This window comes from Capra hircus, chromosome 16 (assembly GCF_001704415.2).
Source record: "Capra hircus breed San Clemente chromosome 16, ASM170441v1, whole genome shotgun sequence".
Classification (NCBI taxonomy): domain Eukaryota; kingdom Metazoa; phylum Chordata; class Mammalia; order Artiodactyla; family Bovidae; genus Capra; species Capra hircus.
The window spans coordinates 54,850,782-54,865,406 of NC_030823.1; the positions used below are offsets into that span (position 1 = coordinate 54,850,782).

The 14,625-nt window shown below is 45.8% G+C and overlaps 1 protein-coding gene across 1 annotated transcript in view; it reads left to right on the forward strand.

The window, feature by feature from the left end:
* The window catches only part of TNN (tenascin N), a 72,416-nt gene that overhangs the window by 19,771 nt on the left and 38,020 nt on the right, over positions 1-14,625 (forward strand). The window contains exons 5-7 of the mRNA XM_018060625.1: positions 537-722; positions 1,998-2,087; positions 12,712-12,975. Of these exons, the coding sequence (XP_017916114.1) occupies positions 537-722; positions 1,998-2,087; positions 12,712-12,975 (540 nt within the window). The remainder of the gene's footprint in view (positions 1-536; positions 723-1,997; positions 2,088-12,711; positions 12,976-14,625) is intronic.

Sequence of the window (14,625 nt, forward strand, 5' to 3'; positions counted from 1 at the left end):
GTTTTGCCTAGGGATAAATCTTACAGGAGAATTTGAGAGAAAGGGAAACAACTGTAATTTGGGAAACTGGGGAAGGAGCTGGTTGTATTACTAGTGTTGCATTCCAGGAAATTTGAAATATATTTCCCAAACTCCACATGGCCTTGAGAGTCCTGTCATGGGGCTGTGTCTCTGAAGAGCTAAAGAGTGAATGTTTGATTCAGAGCTGTGTGACTGCCCCCCAATGCCAAGTGTGTTGACAGCTGGCCTCGGAGTTGAGGTTCAGGGCTTGGCCATGGCAACGTGGACGGGGAGGGTTGCTTGGCATCTAATGGGCTGGGATAGGGAAGAAGTTTTCCTGGAAGACAGTCTGTCCTCCATGGACAGTGTGAAAACCAACAGTTACGTGTTAGGACACATTTTAAAGACATGTCCTGGGGCTGCAGCCTGCATTCAGAATGTCAAGAATGGGAGCTGACCTGGTAGCCAACAGCCTGTTACAGACGGGGCCCCTGGTCTTCACCGCTTTCTCTTGCCCTCCCTGACCCCTGCATTAGATCTTGCTGTGCCTGGCACTGCCTGGGTGACGGATGAGACGGAGAACTCCCTTGACGTGGAATGGGAGAACCCCCTGACCGAGGTGGACTACTACAAGTTGCAGTATGGCCCCCTGACAGGGCAAGAGGTGGCCGAGGTCACCGTGCCCAAGAGCGGTGACCCCAAGAGCCGATATGACATCACAGGTAAGAGCCAGCACTGGGGATGCGAGATGCTTGGTGTGGATGCTGAGGTGGGGACTGTGTGAGCAGGGGGGACCAGCAGCTACAGGGCTCAGCTATGCACAGAGGATTCCGAGGCCTTGAGAATCACCTGAACCCTGACTCCAGGAGCTCACAGAGGTCAGCCCACTCTGAGCGGCCTGAAGACTCTGCTCCAGCATCCCAGGGCTGACTCCAGGATCTCGGAGCACCCGGGTAGCAGATTAGACATCTGAAATGTTCTTCCAAGTCAGCTAACCCCTTGGAAGCCTCTGTGTCTCAGAGGGGATTTGATGGCAGACAAGCTTTCTTTTTGGAAGAACTGAGTGTGTGTCTGTGTGTATGTGGTGTGGGAGAGAGAAAGACATTGAGAAATTGGTTGAACTTGGTTTGTTCAGTGCCATATGTGGAAGGAGTTGAGCTAGGCAGCCAGGAGTGGGGCATTCCTCATCCCAGGTGACTGAGCAAACTCTGGAAGACTGGAAATCAGATGGCTGCCACAAAGGGGCCACACAGGCCTGGGTAATGTTTTGTGGCTCCTGAGGCTTGCACAGTTTTCAGGACTCTCTTTAAGCAAAGTGACACATAAGCATGAATGCCCAAGCACATGGCCTTGGAAGGGGCTGGTGCAAGTGAGGGGCTTCTTGGTATGTCCCCCCTCTGGGGTTTTGTCCTGCCCTCCACCCTCTGATTTCTGTCTTGAGAGGTCATCTTGGGGTTCTCAATGTTTTGTGGGGTGTGCCTCATACATGCTACCATTTGCCTGCATTTCGTCACCAAAGTCTGAATTTTTGTGCCACGAGGAACAAGCATTCAGGTGGCTGCTACAGAGAAACAAAAAAAATTAAGAACAAAAAAGAAACAGAAAAGGCCGAGTAAAGTGAAGCCAAAAAAGAAAATAAAGAGGAAGAAGTTAAGTGAATTATTACAATAGGAAGGAAAGAAACTTTTGAGGGAAAATGATTGTCGGGAGCAGAAAAACATTTGGGCTATAGATACAATTGGGAAATATGTGCTTAATGGCCCAAGGAAGAAACCGGAGCCTCATCAGATTCATCTCGGCCATTCTGGCCCGTAAACTCCTCAGTGATGCCTCATGTTCCGCTGGGCCTGCAGCTCTTCAGCTGCCTTAGGTAGGCTGTGGTCTTGAGGGGAGATGCACAGCCCCGCCCCTCGCCCTGCCGAATCCCCAGAAGAGCAGTGCTGGGGCTCCAGGGTCTAGAGCCCGTACTCAACCCGGCATTGGCTGCTTGTTTCCAGGTCTGCAGCCGGGGACGGAATATAAGATCACAGTCATCCCCATGAGGGGAGACCTCGAGGGCAAGCCGATTCTTCTGAATGGCAGGACAGGTAAGAACCACGTGGAGGCACTGTGAATGCATCCCATGCTTGCGTTCTGCTATATTCGTGGCTGACTCCTCTTTGGATAAAAACTCTGTACTTCTGTGTACAGAGACAGCCAGTCTCTCTGTGTACTGACATTTCTCGGGGAGGGTTGTGGGGCAGGAGAGGGGGAGCAAACTTCTTCTATCTCACATTTTTCTTGCTGTTGAAAATCTCCACCTGGCTCTTGGAGTCAAGGGGATAGGCCATTTCCAACACCTTTCTGCTTATTTTAATAGCTTCAATCACTGGGTTCTTTCCAAGGCATTTATTATCTTGGGCTTAGGCACACAGCTCCACAGTACCCAAGACAGGTGATTTATAACTTTTTTCTTGTCATTTAGGTGTTTTTTCATGACAAACACACTCAGGGAGTTTGCTTTAAAATGTCAAGAGATATTAAAGACTTTCGCAGGGGAGTAGCAATAGATTTAGCATCTGTGGATTAAGAAAATATATGATGACAAATGTTGCTATGAATCAGTAATATTTGACAGTAAGTTTGTAATTTATTAATCAGAAAAGAATTTGAAATCATGGTAGTTTTATATGCAAGATGTCCTATGTAATTTTTAGTTTTTAGACAGTGCTTGAGCCCGTATTGAATTGTGAGCCTTGTGCAAACACTCTGTGCTCCTGCCAAGTCACGTTGGGAGGCTGTGAGCTTGATGTCGCTGAGTAAAGGCTAATCCTTGGAGCCGGCAAAGAAGGGATATTTGAATTTGGAGACTTTCTTGAAAAGTTTTGTAGTTCTTTTCAATTCAGTCCTGGCAATAGCTGGTTGGGGTGGTGAGAATAAGAATGACATGGTGCAAGAATTGAATTCACTGTTTCGGCTGCCTAACAGATCGCATAGCTGGGTTGTGAAAGAATTATATAGTTTGGCAATCATAAAGGATAAAATATACATTAATTTTTTAACCATACAGTGTGTACTGTGCAGCCTGCATGAACGGTGGACTAGTGAATCACCATCAGTGAGTTGGAAAATGGCAGGTCTTTCCTTGCTTCTAGAGGCTTTTCCTTTAGCTGTGAATTAATCGAGAGCTTACCATGCCCCAGGCATTATACTAACTGTGCACTGCTCATGAATTATCTCATTTAGTTCTGATTATAATCCTGTGTGATAGGTCTTATTATTATTTTTAAGTCATATATGAGACAGCTGAGGCTTAGAGAAATTAAGCTTAAGATTGCCCAGCTTGGGAGTGACAGGGCTGGGACTGGAACCCAGGATGTCCACTTTGGTGGACGCAAAACTAAAAGGGCACCTACATTTATTTCCCTGTTCATTGTGAAATTGAAAGTTTCTGTCATTCAGTAGTGTCTTTTGTGACCCCATGGACTGTAGCCCACCAGGCTCCTCCGTCCATGAAATTCTCCAGATATGAATACTGGAGTGGGTTGTCTTTCCCTTCTCCAAGGGATCATCGCAACCCAGAGATGGAACCTGGGTCTCCAGCACTGCAGGCAGATTCTTTATTATCTGAGCCACCAGGGAATTTCTGGTTAATTTTCATACTCTACTCCCTGACTAAAATTCTGTGGCTTCTCCTTGTCTTGGGTAAGATAGAGTCCTTTTATCTTGGCTTCTGTGGGCCCATCCAACCTGGGTCATTGTCGTGCTCAGAATTTCCCCCCAGGAAGCCTTCCTGCAACTGGACTCTTCTTGGGGTTCCCTAACACAGAAGGCTTCTCTCTACCTCGTGGGTTTGTTCGTGTTGTTACCCCTGCCTGGAAAATTCTCCACTGTTATCTCTAGCTGTCAATTAAGTCAGTTCAACAAGCATTAATTGCCGAGTATCATTGGGTCCTAGAGACACGGTTCCTCTAGATACATAGATGATGAGCCCTGGTCCCTGCCTTTCAAGGGCTCACAGAAGTAACATCACACATCCCTCCAGGGTCAGCCCCTACACTGGCCGCTCCACTGAGGCCTTCTAGGACCATGTTAAATGGTAACCATCTGTGCCCCTGAATTTCTAGAGCATTTAATTACAAATGGCCTTGAATTGCCAGTTAAACTTTCAAGTGTATTATCCTAGCTAGAACACGAGCGTTCAAGAAGTATTTTTATTGCTTATTATATTCTAAAAGCAGGATGGGATATATTATTGGATTGCAAACAAATTTGTATTATGTGCCTTATTAACATGACAAAAAAAGACACAATAATTTCTAAGGTCAGGAAACACTCTCACACCTGGCTAGACTGTTAATGTAAGAGGGAGGGGAAGAATCTCTCTTTTCTCCAGATGTTTTGCATTCCATGAGATGGAAAAACACACTGGAATATAAGAATGGTATATGCACGTACAGGGTGGAGCTGGCACAGTTCAGATATTTTCCATTTAACGAATTACTCGGTGGAACTCAGACCATGGAAGAGAAAGTGTTGACTGAAAAATCTTACCCTGTTAACATGCTCAAAGTGCACTGAAAAGCACTTCTAAAAACCTCAGGACCAGGTCAGCTTCTGGAGAAGCACGCACCAGCCAGGCCAGGGTCTCCAGGGAGAAGCGTTCCCAAACTTCCCCATCAGACCCTCACAGCTGCATCGCATCAGATGGCCAGAGAGGCAGGCCCCTCAGTGAGAGGTGACGCTCCATCTGTAACGTGGAAAGTTGGACTGCATGAGTTTCAAATTCCTCCTCTTACTTTTTTATGTTTATGATTTCGTAATAACGTTTGTAATTCATGCCTTTCCATAGTGAGTCTGAAACAAAGGACCCCTTGCTTTTTCATAATCTCCCGTGTTCCCAGGCACATTAGAACATATGGTCTAGCATATTCACTTGTTAACAATTTTTTCAGAACTTTTCCCCTGAGACTGTGCTATGAAATAAGTTTTGGCAACTCTTACTATCCTTTTCACTTGTTATTGCTTCCCATACACAGTGCTTCATTTGAAATGGCCCAGCCCCTAACACTTTCCTTCTCTAGCTCCTTTTTGTTTCAAGATGAGCTCCTGTATCATTCAGAACTCCTGTCTCTCACAGCCACCTCACCTCTACACCCTGTAGCTGAAAAATAATGAGAATCTCTAGGCCTTGAGGCCCCACTGTGTTCTAGGTACCGAGGGGCTTCATGAACATTATCTTTGGTCCTTCTACTAACATTGCAAGCATTGTCATTCGCATTTTACAGATGAGAATGTTGAGGCCTACAAAGTTTAGGAGATTCAGAGTAAACTAGTGAATGACATTTGAGTTTAGGGTTGCGCTCCGTAAGCAAAACTAGAGGAGGACAGCAGGAAGATGGGTCAGTCTCTGTGAGCACATTTTCTACATATGATATCTTTTGAGTAACTTTTTTGCCACAATGAACAGCAGTGGGGGAGACCTGAGAAAACATAGCTACTATAGTTCTATACTGAAGAGGTACTATACATACCGCTTCAGTGAACTCACCTCCAGAACAGTAGTGTAGGCCCTGTCCCTGGTCCCTGCCCTCAAGCCCATGTCTCCGTAGATTTTAGGCCCTGACTGTGCCATTTTCCGCTATGCCAGCTAGGTGGCTCACATGTGGCTGTTGTGAATGGAGAAGGCTGTCCCTAAGCCTGTGGCCATGGGTTGGAGCGTTGACCCGTGCTGTTGAGTATGTCAGCATAGACCCAGGACAGCTGTAACCCTACCCAGCCATGTGGGGGAATCTTGTTATAAAGCAGAATAACCTGTCCTTACGTGCTAGAACTCCTTAGTTGCCTTTTCTGTATCCCCAGTTTTGTAGATCTCTCTGAAATGGGGCTCACCTTTATTTGAGAGTGTGTGTGCTAAGTCGCTTCAGACGTGTCTGACTCTTTGCGACCCTGCGGACCATAGCCTGCCAAGCTGCTCTGTCCATGGGATTCTCCAGGCAAGAACGCTGGAATGGGTTGCCATGCCCTCCTCCAGGGGGTCTCCTTGACCCAGGAATCGAACCTGCATCTCTTATGTTTCCTGCACTGGCAGGCAGGTTCTTTACTATCGGCGCCACCTAATACATGCACTCAAAAGTGAATCTCTCCTATCAAGCCACACAATTCTTGTCTTAGACGTCCCTCACTCCCATGGCCCTGAGAAGGTTCCCACCAGGGCTGCTAGTGTCTAGCAGGTGGGAGATTGCAGCCTGAGGAGGAAGCTGGGCCTCGGGCAGGAGGGCCCATCTCCCAGTTGAGCCGCGGCTGTGACTCATCTTGGATTTGGCCAGCTGCAGCAGGCTGCTAAAAGGCTTTGTTCCATGGAAAAGACTATTTATGTTCCCCATATTCGTTCTTGGCGGAGAGGGAGGTCTTGGTCCGGATAAGTTGGCTCCTTCCAGTGATGTAGTGCATTGTAGGGGGTCCTATCACTGAGACTTTCCTTCTACATCTGTACCTTGGCATCCGATTCCCATCCTGAAATTTACCAAGGAGAGGAGCAGCTCTTTAAAGAGCCTCTTAAACACTTAAGTTGTTGTTGCTGTTGTTAGGGAGTTGAGAGAAAGCCTCTCACTGACTCTATGAGTTTGGAGAAGTCACATGTCCTCTCTGAGTGAGGTCTCTGTAACCCTAACGTGCTATGATTCTATTTTGCCTCCTACTTTCTCACTCTTCATAGCCAAGATGGCTTTTCCCTGGTTCTTCTCTGTTCCTGGGGTTGCTGGGACTGTTGCAGGGAGGAGGAGGAGCCTCAGGGCTGTGTGTCAAAATCAGGCCTTGTGCCAGAAATCTGTACTTCCCTGGATCAGTTCCCATAAACCTTGGTGGTAGCTTAGCCCTGTTCACCCAAGTGGGACAGATGCAGTCTAACACGTCTCTTTAGGACTGTCCTTAATCCACAGGCAGTGATGGAAAGAATTCAGTTTCTTTTTCTTTCTTTCTTTTTTTAGAAAAAGACTTCCTTCATCTTTCTCTCTTTTTTTTGGACTTATCATAATTTTATTATATGTAAAGGCAAGCCTGCCCTCCTTACTGTTTATGTTAAAAAACGTTTTATCAGAGTATAGTTGCTTTACAATGTTGTATTAGTTTCTGCTGTATAGCCAAGTGAATCAGTTATATATATGCAAAATGGTACAGATGAACCTATTTGGGAAGCAGAAATAGAGACACAGTCGTTGAGAACAAGTGTATGGACGCCAAGCGGGGAAAGAGGAGGTGGGATGAATTGGGAGATTGGGATTGACATATATAATATACACAACTATGTATAAAATAGTAAACTAGCAGGAACCTCCCTGATGCTCTGCGGTTATCTAGATAGAAAGGAAATCCAAAAACGAGGGGATATATGGAAACATTCAGTTTCTTCTTTGAGGGTCATTCTCTAATCTTTCTGATCTGTGTTTCCCAGATATTAGAGTATTGCAGTGGCTGCCACAGAGCTAAACTGGTGTGTAATCCTAGAGGTAGCCCCTTGTCTCATGCTTATTCCTATGTGCTTTTTTTTCTCTAAGAAGAGGTGTGTTACATAACCTCACTTTTTGCAAATGACGTGTAAAACTATAATGTGTTGAAAAAGCCAGGTGCCATTGATTGACCGCACACTACATGCCAGGTGCTTTTCATATATTATTCTGTCAAACTTGATTATGATAACAAGGCTTCCTCCATCCAGCCATGTGGATATGATGGATCTTGACAGGGGTGCACACGCAGGCAGCCTGCACCCTACAAAGCTGTGGGCCTGGGCTGAGGGTCCTGGCAGCCATAGTGGCAAGCACTGGTCTGGGGCAGGGAGAGGTGGAGAGAGGCCTGGGGGTTGTACAGATGTGGGAGAGGATGGGGGCCAGGGACTTCAAGAGGCAGGACTCTCTGGGGGTTCCCCATCCTCACTTTGCCGGTCAAAGTGTCCCCACTCCCAACTGAGCACTGATTTCCCCAAAGTGACATATCACCATTGGAGGCTCTCTTCATTTCCTCCCTGACATGTGCAGAATCATGCTTGGCACAGAAAGGGGCAATAGGGTGAGGAGGGAGCCCTCTCCCTCGGGGAACACACTTTCTCCTGAGCATCCTCGTAGAGCCTGCTTGAGCCTCCGGAGGCCCAGGACGAGGCCCTTCTGGTATCTGTGTTCTGAACGCACTGCCCTTACATCCCAAGAGGCCCACTCTGCCAGTGTGTGTGAGGTACGCCCAGCCCCGGTCTCAAGAGGTGACGGTCTGGAACCATGCCCTCTTTCTAGTTGCCCCTCCAGTCCACCAGTGCTGCTGGATTTCAGGTGGCAAGAAATTTTCAGATCATACTTTATTTTATTTGCAACTTATTATTATCATTTTAGTAGTGGGCTTCCCTGGTGGCTCAGATGGTATAGAATCTGCCTGCAGTGTGGGAAACCTGGGTTTGATCTCTGGGTTGGAAAGATCTCCTGCAGAAGGGAATGGCAACCCACTCCAGTATTCTTGCCTGGAGAATCCCATGGACAGAGGAACCTGGTGGGCTATGGTAGTATAGTAAAGAGTTGGACACGACTGAGCGACTAACACTTTCGCTTTTTTCGCATTCTTAGTAGTAGTCATAGTTTCATAAGAAGAGGCTGATGGGGGCCTTTCCCTGATCGGTCTTGCAATGCCAGGGACATGGGTTCAATCCCTGGTGGGGGAACTAAGACTTCACTTGCCTTGGAGCAACTAAGCCTGCATGTGCAACTATTGAGCCTGCGCCACAGCTAGAGAGTCTGCCTGAAATCCCGCATAACACAATGAAAGTCCTGTGTGCTACAACCAAGGCTGGATGCAGCTAAACAAATAAATACTAAAAGAAGAAGAAGAGGCCAATGGTAGTGGTATAAGGTGGAAATTTGTAGTCTTAGGTAGATGGGAATGGATTCAAATCTTGACTCTACCAGTTACCAGTTAATAAGTCCAAAAGCAAACCTTTGGTTCCATTCCTCTCCTCGGCCTCTTCTGGAGACTCTAGCCTCCCTCATATCTCCCCATCTCTTGTGTTTCCTGCCTAGAGAAGTTCCTTTAGCATTTGTTGTGATACCAGTACCAAAGATCTCCCCATCTCTGTAAATGTCACCACTTTCTGCTAATTGCTCAAGACCCAAACCGACAAGTCATTATAGTCACGTCAGATTCCCGAGCGGACTCTGGCAGCTCTGTCTTTGCAGTCTCCCCAGTCCTCTTTCATCTGCCACGGTGGTCCACGTTCCTGTCATCTCACACATAAACTGTTGTAGCGGCCTCCGAGGGGACGCCGCTCTTGACCTGCGATAGTCTGTACTCTCTCCAGCAGCCAGAGGGGTCCTTTTATAACATGTCAGATCATACTATTCTGTGAACCACCACCCCCCTCTGCCACCCCCAGAAGCTTCTCATCTCATTCTGTGCAAAAGCCAAGTTGTTACAATGGCTTTCAAAAGCATCCCCTTGCCTCCTTAGCCTCACTTTCAGCCACTCAACCCCCTCCCCTACTCTGTCCTGATGCCCTGGCCTACTGCTGTTCCCCAAATACATGGAGCAGGGCCTTTGAACTTGCTGCTACCTTTGTTTGAAGTGAGGTCCCCCAGATTGTCCATGGCCCGATGCCTCTTTTCACTTTGCTGTTTCTCAGATGTTACCTTCTCACTGGCCTTCCTTCTAAAATCCCAAGTATCTTTCTTCTCTCACTTTCTAGTTCCTTTACCTTGCCCTGTTGGCATCCTAACACTATCCCCACTTGTTTATTGTTTGGCTCTTCCAAGAGAAAGTAAGCTCCCTGGTAGAGGGTCTTTATTCTCTTCATTGCTTATATTCGTTTCCCAGGGCTGCTATAACCAAGTACCAAAACCTGGGTGGCTTAAAACAAAACTTGAGTGTCTCTTGGTTGTGGAGGCTGGAAGTCTGAAATCAAGGTGTCAGCAGGGCCATATTTTCTCTGACAGCTCAAGGGGAGGATCCTTTCTTGTCCCTTCCAGCCTCTGGGGTTTGTTGGCAATCCTTGTTTTTTTTTTTTTTTTTTTTTAACTTTTTTGTTTGTATTGGAGTACAGTCTATCAACAATATTGTGATAGTTTCAGGTGGACAACAAGGGGACTCAGCTGTACACATTCATGTATCCATCCTCCCCTAGACTCTCTTCCCATTCAGGCTGCCACATAACATTGAGCAGAGTTCCGTGTGCTATACAGTAGGTCCTTGTTGGTTATCTATTTTAAATATAGCCGTGTGTACATGTCCATCCCAAACTCCCGAACTATCCCTTCCCCCCATCCTCCCCTCTGGCAACCATAAGTTTGCTTTCTAAGTCTGGGAATCTGTTTTTGTTTTATAAATAAGTACATTTGTTTCATGGCTTTTTAGGATCCCATTATATAAGGGATATCATGTGATATTTCTCTTTCTCTGACTTACTGAGAAGTCATTCTCTAGGTTCATCCATGCTGCTGCAAATGACATTCTTTCATTCTTTTTAATGGCTGAGTAGTGTTCCATTGTGTGTGTGTATACGGATACATATTAATATATATCTTCTTTCCATTCCTCTGTTGATGGACCTTTAGGCTGCTTCTGTGTCTTGGCTTTTGTGAACAGTGCTGCAGTGAACACTAGGATGCGTGTTCACACGTCTGTCTCCTCCTTGAGTGTCTTCATCTTGTCTTCCATTTGTATGTGTCTGTGTCCAAACTCCCCCCTTTTATAAGGATCGGTTCTACCACCCTAATGACCTCATTTTTAACCCTATATCTCTAGACCTCTAAATGAAGTCACATTTTGAGGTGCTGGGATTTAGTACTTAGATTTGTCTTTTTGGTAAGGGGACACAGTTTAACTCATACCACTGCTGAGTCTCTGGCTCCAAGTAGACACTCAGTGTGATTGTTTAAAGAAGGAGTCAGGATCTACCATTTACTGTCTGTGTAGTTTGGGCAATTTATCTAATCTCTCTGAGTCTTGCATATAATTAGTGATCTCAAAGTGGTAACCATTATTAATTTTGAAAACCAGTACATGGAGAACCTGGTAAATGCCTTATGTTGTTACTATGAGGTCTGATAAAGTCATGAATTAAAAGCACCTGACACTTAATAGGTGGTCAATAAATGGCAGTTGATTTATTAAATTAAATATGCACTGTCTGGTGATAGAACGTATTTCATTTCCTTGCACACAAAACACAGCCACTGTGCTCAAGAAAAGTGCACTGATGTCAAAGAACATAGCTATGTAAAGTCGTAACTTCTCTGCTGGAAAATCCCTGGCCAAGAGAACTAGAGCAGGACGAGGAAGAAGAAAAATGCTTAGATTTCCTTTCTGTGTGTCTTCACCCAGAAGGATACCAATCTATACGTAAGGCGGGGTCTTGGGGCAAGCATCTTTATCAGTGATCTTGATGGGTGCACTCAGATGAATCACTTATTAAGTTTGCAAATGGTAAGAACCTGGAAAGGAAAGTGGGCATCTTGGATAAAAGACTAAATTATAAATGGAATCTGTAAGATAAAATATAATGAGGATAAATGGTGGGTTCAGGACATGTATGATATGCAAAAATTGGGAAGATGTGGTTTAATGTGGAGATCCTCGACCTTTGATGTATATCAGAATCACCTGTGCAGTTTTGCATATCTGTGTTTTAAACAGAGATGTCAGGGCATATCTCAGACCTTCTGAAGTACACCCTCTGGTGGTGGTACTTAGTAGGTGTCCTTGGTTGACAAAGGTTGAAAACCCCTGGGGTAACTGGGACAAGTATTAAAAAAACAGGCATTTTTCTGAGGCTCTGGGCTGAGGCTGTTATTGAGGGGTAAAGTGTCTGTGACATTTTGTTCTGGGTTAGTCCTTCTAGAATATGAAGTCTTCATGAAGAGGGATTTTTGACTGTCCTGTTAATTGGTGATTCCTGAGAGCCGTTACATTCCATGGCATGGAATGGATGCTCAGTGAATTGTTGAATGAATGAACTGAGTTCTGGGAATTTTTCTTAGAAAAGGGAAAGACAAGACCACATCTAGATGTAAATGCTGAGTTTAGAAACTAAGTGGGAAGTTGGTAATATAAGTTTATAATATCATATAATAGATTTTAATTTACAAGTGCATAAATTAGAGAGGTGAAGCTGTTTTGATTAGGAGAGAAGTAGGAGGAGACCAGGCCTCCCTGGTGACTCAGATGGTAAAGAATCCACCTGCAGTGCTGGAGACCCTGAGTTGGGAAGATCCCCTGGAGGAGGGCATGGCAACCCACTCCAGTATTCTTGCCTGGAGAATCCCCATGGACAGAGGAGCCTGGCAGGCTACAGTCTATGGGGTCACAAAGAGTCAGATCTGACTGAGTGACTAAGCACAGCACAGTACAGGAAGAGATCATCCACCTGCTGAATGGTCTCTGGGAAGAGGAATTAATTGTATTCTCCATGCCCACCAAGGGTAGACATACTTGAAGGAGTAGCCATTTCAAGTGGCCACACTTGGAAGAGCTTTCTCTAATGTGTTCAGTGGTCTGAAAATGGACATCCATCAGGAAGACCTTTCTCAGCTTAGGGTTCAAGCAGAGGCCAGTTGTCCCCTGTAATAGATGATGGAGAGTCTTGCATTGCACAGACTATGGAACCAGGTCGTCCAGAAGAATGCAACCTTGAAACATTTGTAAACCTTGACCAGCCAGAGGTCTTCTCTAATTTTTCTTTCTTGTGTTATGTTTATGAAGAAATCGATAGTCCAACCAATGTGGTTACTGACCGAGTGACCGAAGACACAGTGGCGGTCTCCTGGGACCCAGTCCGGGCGGTCATTGATAAGTACATGGTGCGCTACATCTCCGCTGATGGGGAGACCAGGGACACGGCGGTGCCCAGGGAGGAGAACAGCACTGTCCTGACAGGCCTGAGGCCGGGGGAGGCCTATGAAGTCTACGTGTGGGCTGAGAGGGGCAACCAGGAGAGCAAGAAGGCGGACACCATGGCCCTCACAGGTAACAGGAGAAGGGGAGTCGTCTCTCATTCTTATTCTCTCCCATCTCTAAATAGACTTCCTCACGGCAGGGTGAAGATTGATTCTTGAATTAAGAGACCAAATCCCACCTAGCACCAGCTCTTTTGTTTGCAGGTGTGGGGCAGGGGGTTGCCAAAGCAATTTTAAATTTCTTAATTATGAATTTTTTCCCCTTTTTAACCTCAAGCAAAAGAGACCATCCTTTTAGTTTGAATCAGAAGGTCATACTTTCGTGGGTTGACATTCCACATGCAACTCTCTCAGAGCAGAGGAACACTTTCTAATTTTCATTTTTTTTGGACGTGAAAACTCAAAACATTTGGCTGACAGTGAATTTGAATGCTTATCTCAGCTTGCAGTGACTGCACAGGCACTGTGTGTGTAATCTGGAACTCTCTTTCAGACCATGAAAATGGTTTGCCTCCTGAGTCACCATTTACCAAATGTACCAGTTCTAACTTTATGCTTTCCGAAACTGTAAGGGTTCCCTTACTCCATCCCGTCATTCTGCTCGACTGGGGCCTGCAGGTGTCCTGAGGCTGCATGGGGATGTATATCCCAGACACTCCTTCTGCTTAAACCCTCCGCTGGCACCGACTTTGAATTCAGAGAAGGCTGATCCTGGAGTCCAGTGACGTCCCACACACGTGACGGGAATCCTAGTCTATCCTATTGATAGACTTCTGTTTTGGACAGCCTCTTAGTGTCAAGATGCTCAGAGAAGCTGATAATCAGTTAAGAATCTGGTTTCAGAAGCTTGACTGTCCAAGTTTTAATCTCAGCTCTACCATTTACTAGCCGAGAGATTTGGGGCAACTTATTCCACTTCTGTTCCTCAAATTCTTGTCTATTAAATGGGACATGTGACTGTCTACATCACTGAGTTAGTGTGAGGATTGCATGAATTAATCCATGTAAGTACTTGACATAGAGGTGGTGGTGGTTTAGTTGCTAAGTTGTATCCAACTCTGGGACCGCATGGACTGTAGCCCTCCAGCCTCCTCTGTCCATGGGATTCTCCAGGCAAGAAAATGGAATGGGTTGCCATTTCCTTCTCCTGACCCAGGAATTGAACTGAGGTCTCTTGCATTGCAGGCAGATTCTTTACCATCTGAGCTACAAGGGAAGCCCCTACCTGACACAGAGAGTGCTACATAAATCATAGTCGTGCTTATTTCTTGAAATGTGTCTTTGTCTGCTCGGGCTGCTATAGCAAAACACCATGGTTGGTTGGCTTAAACAACAGAACCTTATTTCCTGCACTTTTGGAGCCTGGAAAGTCCCATGATCTGGGTGCCAGTTGATTCATTTATCGGTGAGGGCCCTCTTCTCGACTTACAGATGCTTCCTTCATCTTTACGTGCTGGAGAGGGGGAGGTTCTGGTCTCCTTTTTCTCAGAGAGACATTAATCCCACCATGAGAGCCCCATCCTTATGGTCTCATCTAAAACTCATTCCCTCCTAAGGGTCTCTCCTCCAAATACCATCAAATGAGGGGTTAGATCTTCTACATATACATTTTGAAAAGACACAAACATTCAGTGCACGTTAATCTGCATTTGACCTGGAAGCATTTCATGGTCCATAGCCTCCTGAGGCCACGTGGTCTTTGTCTCCTCCAGGGGAAGAA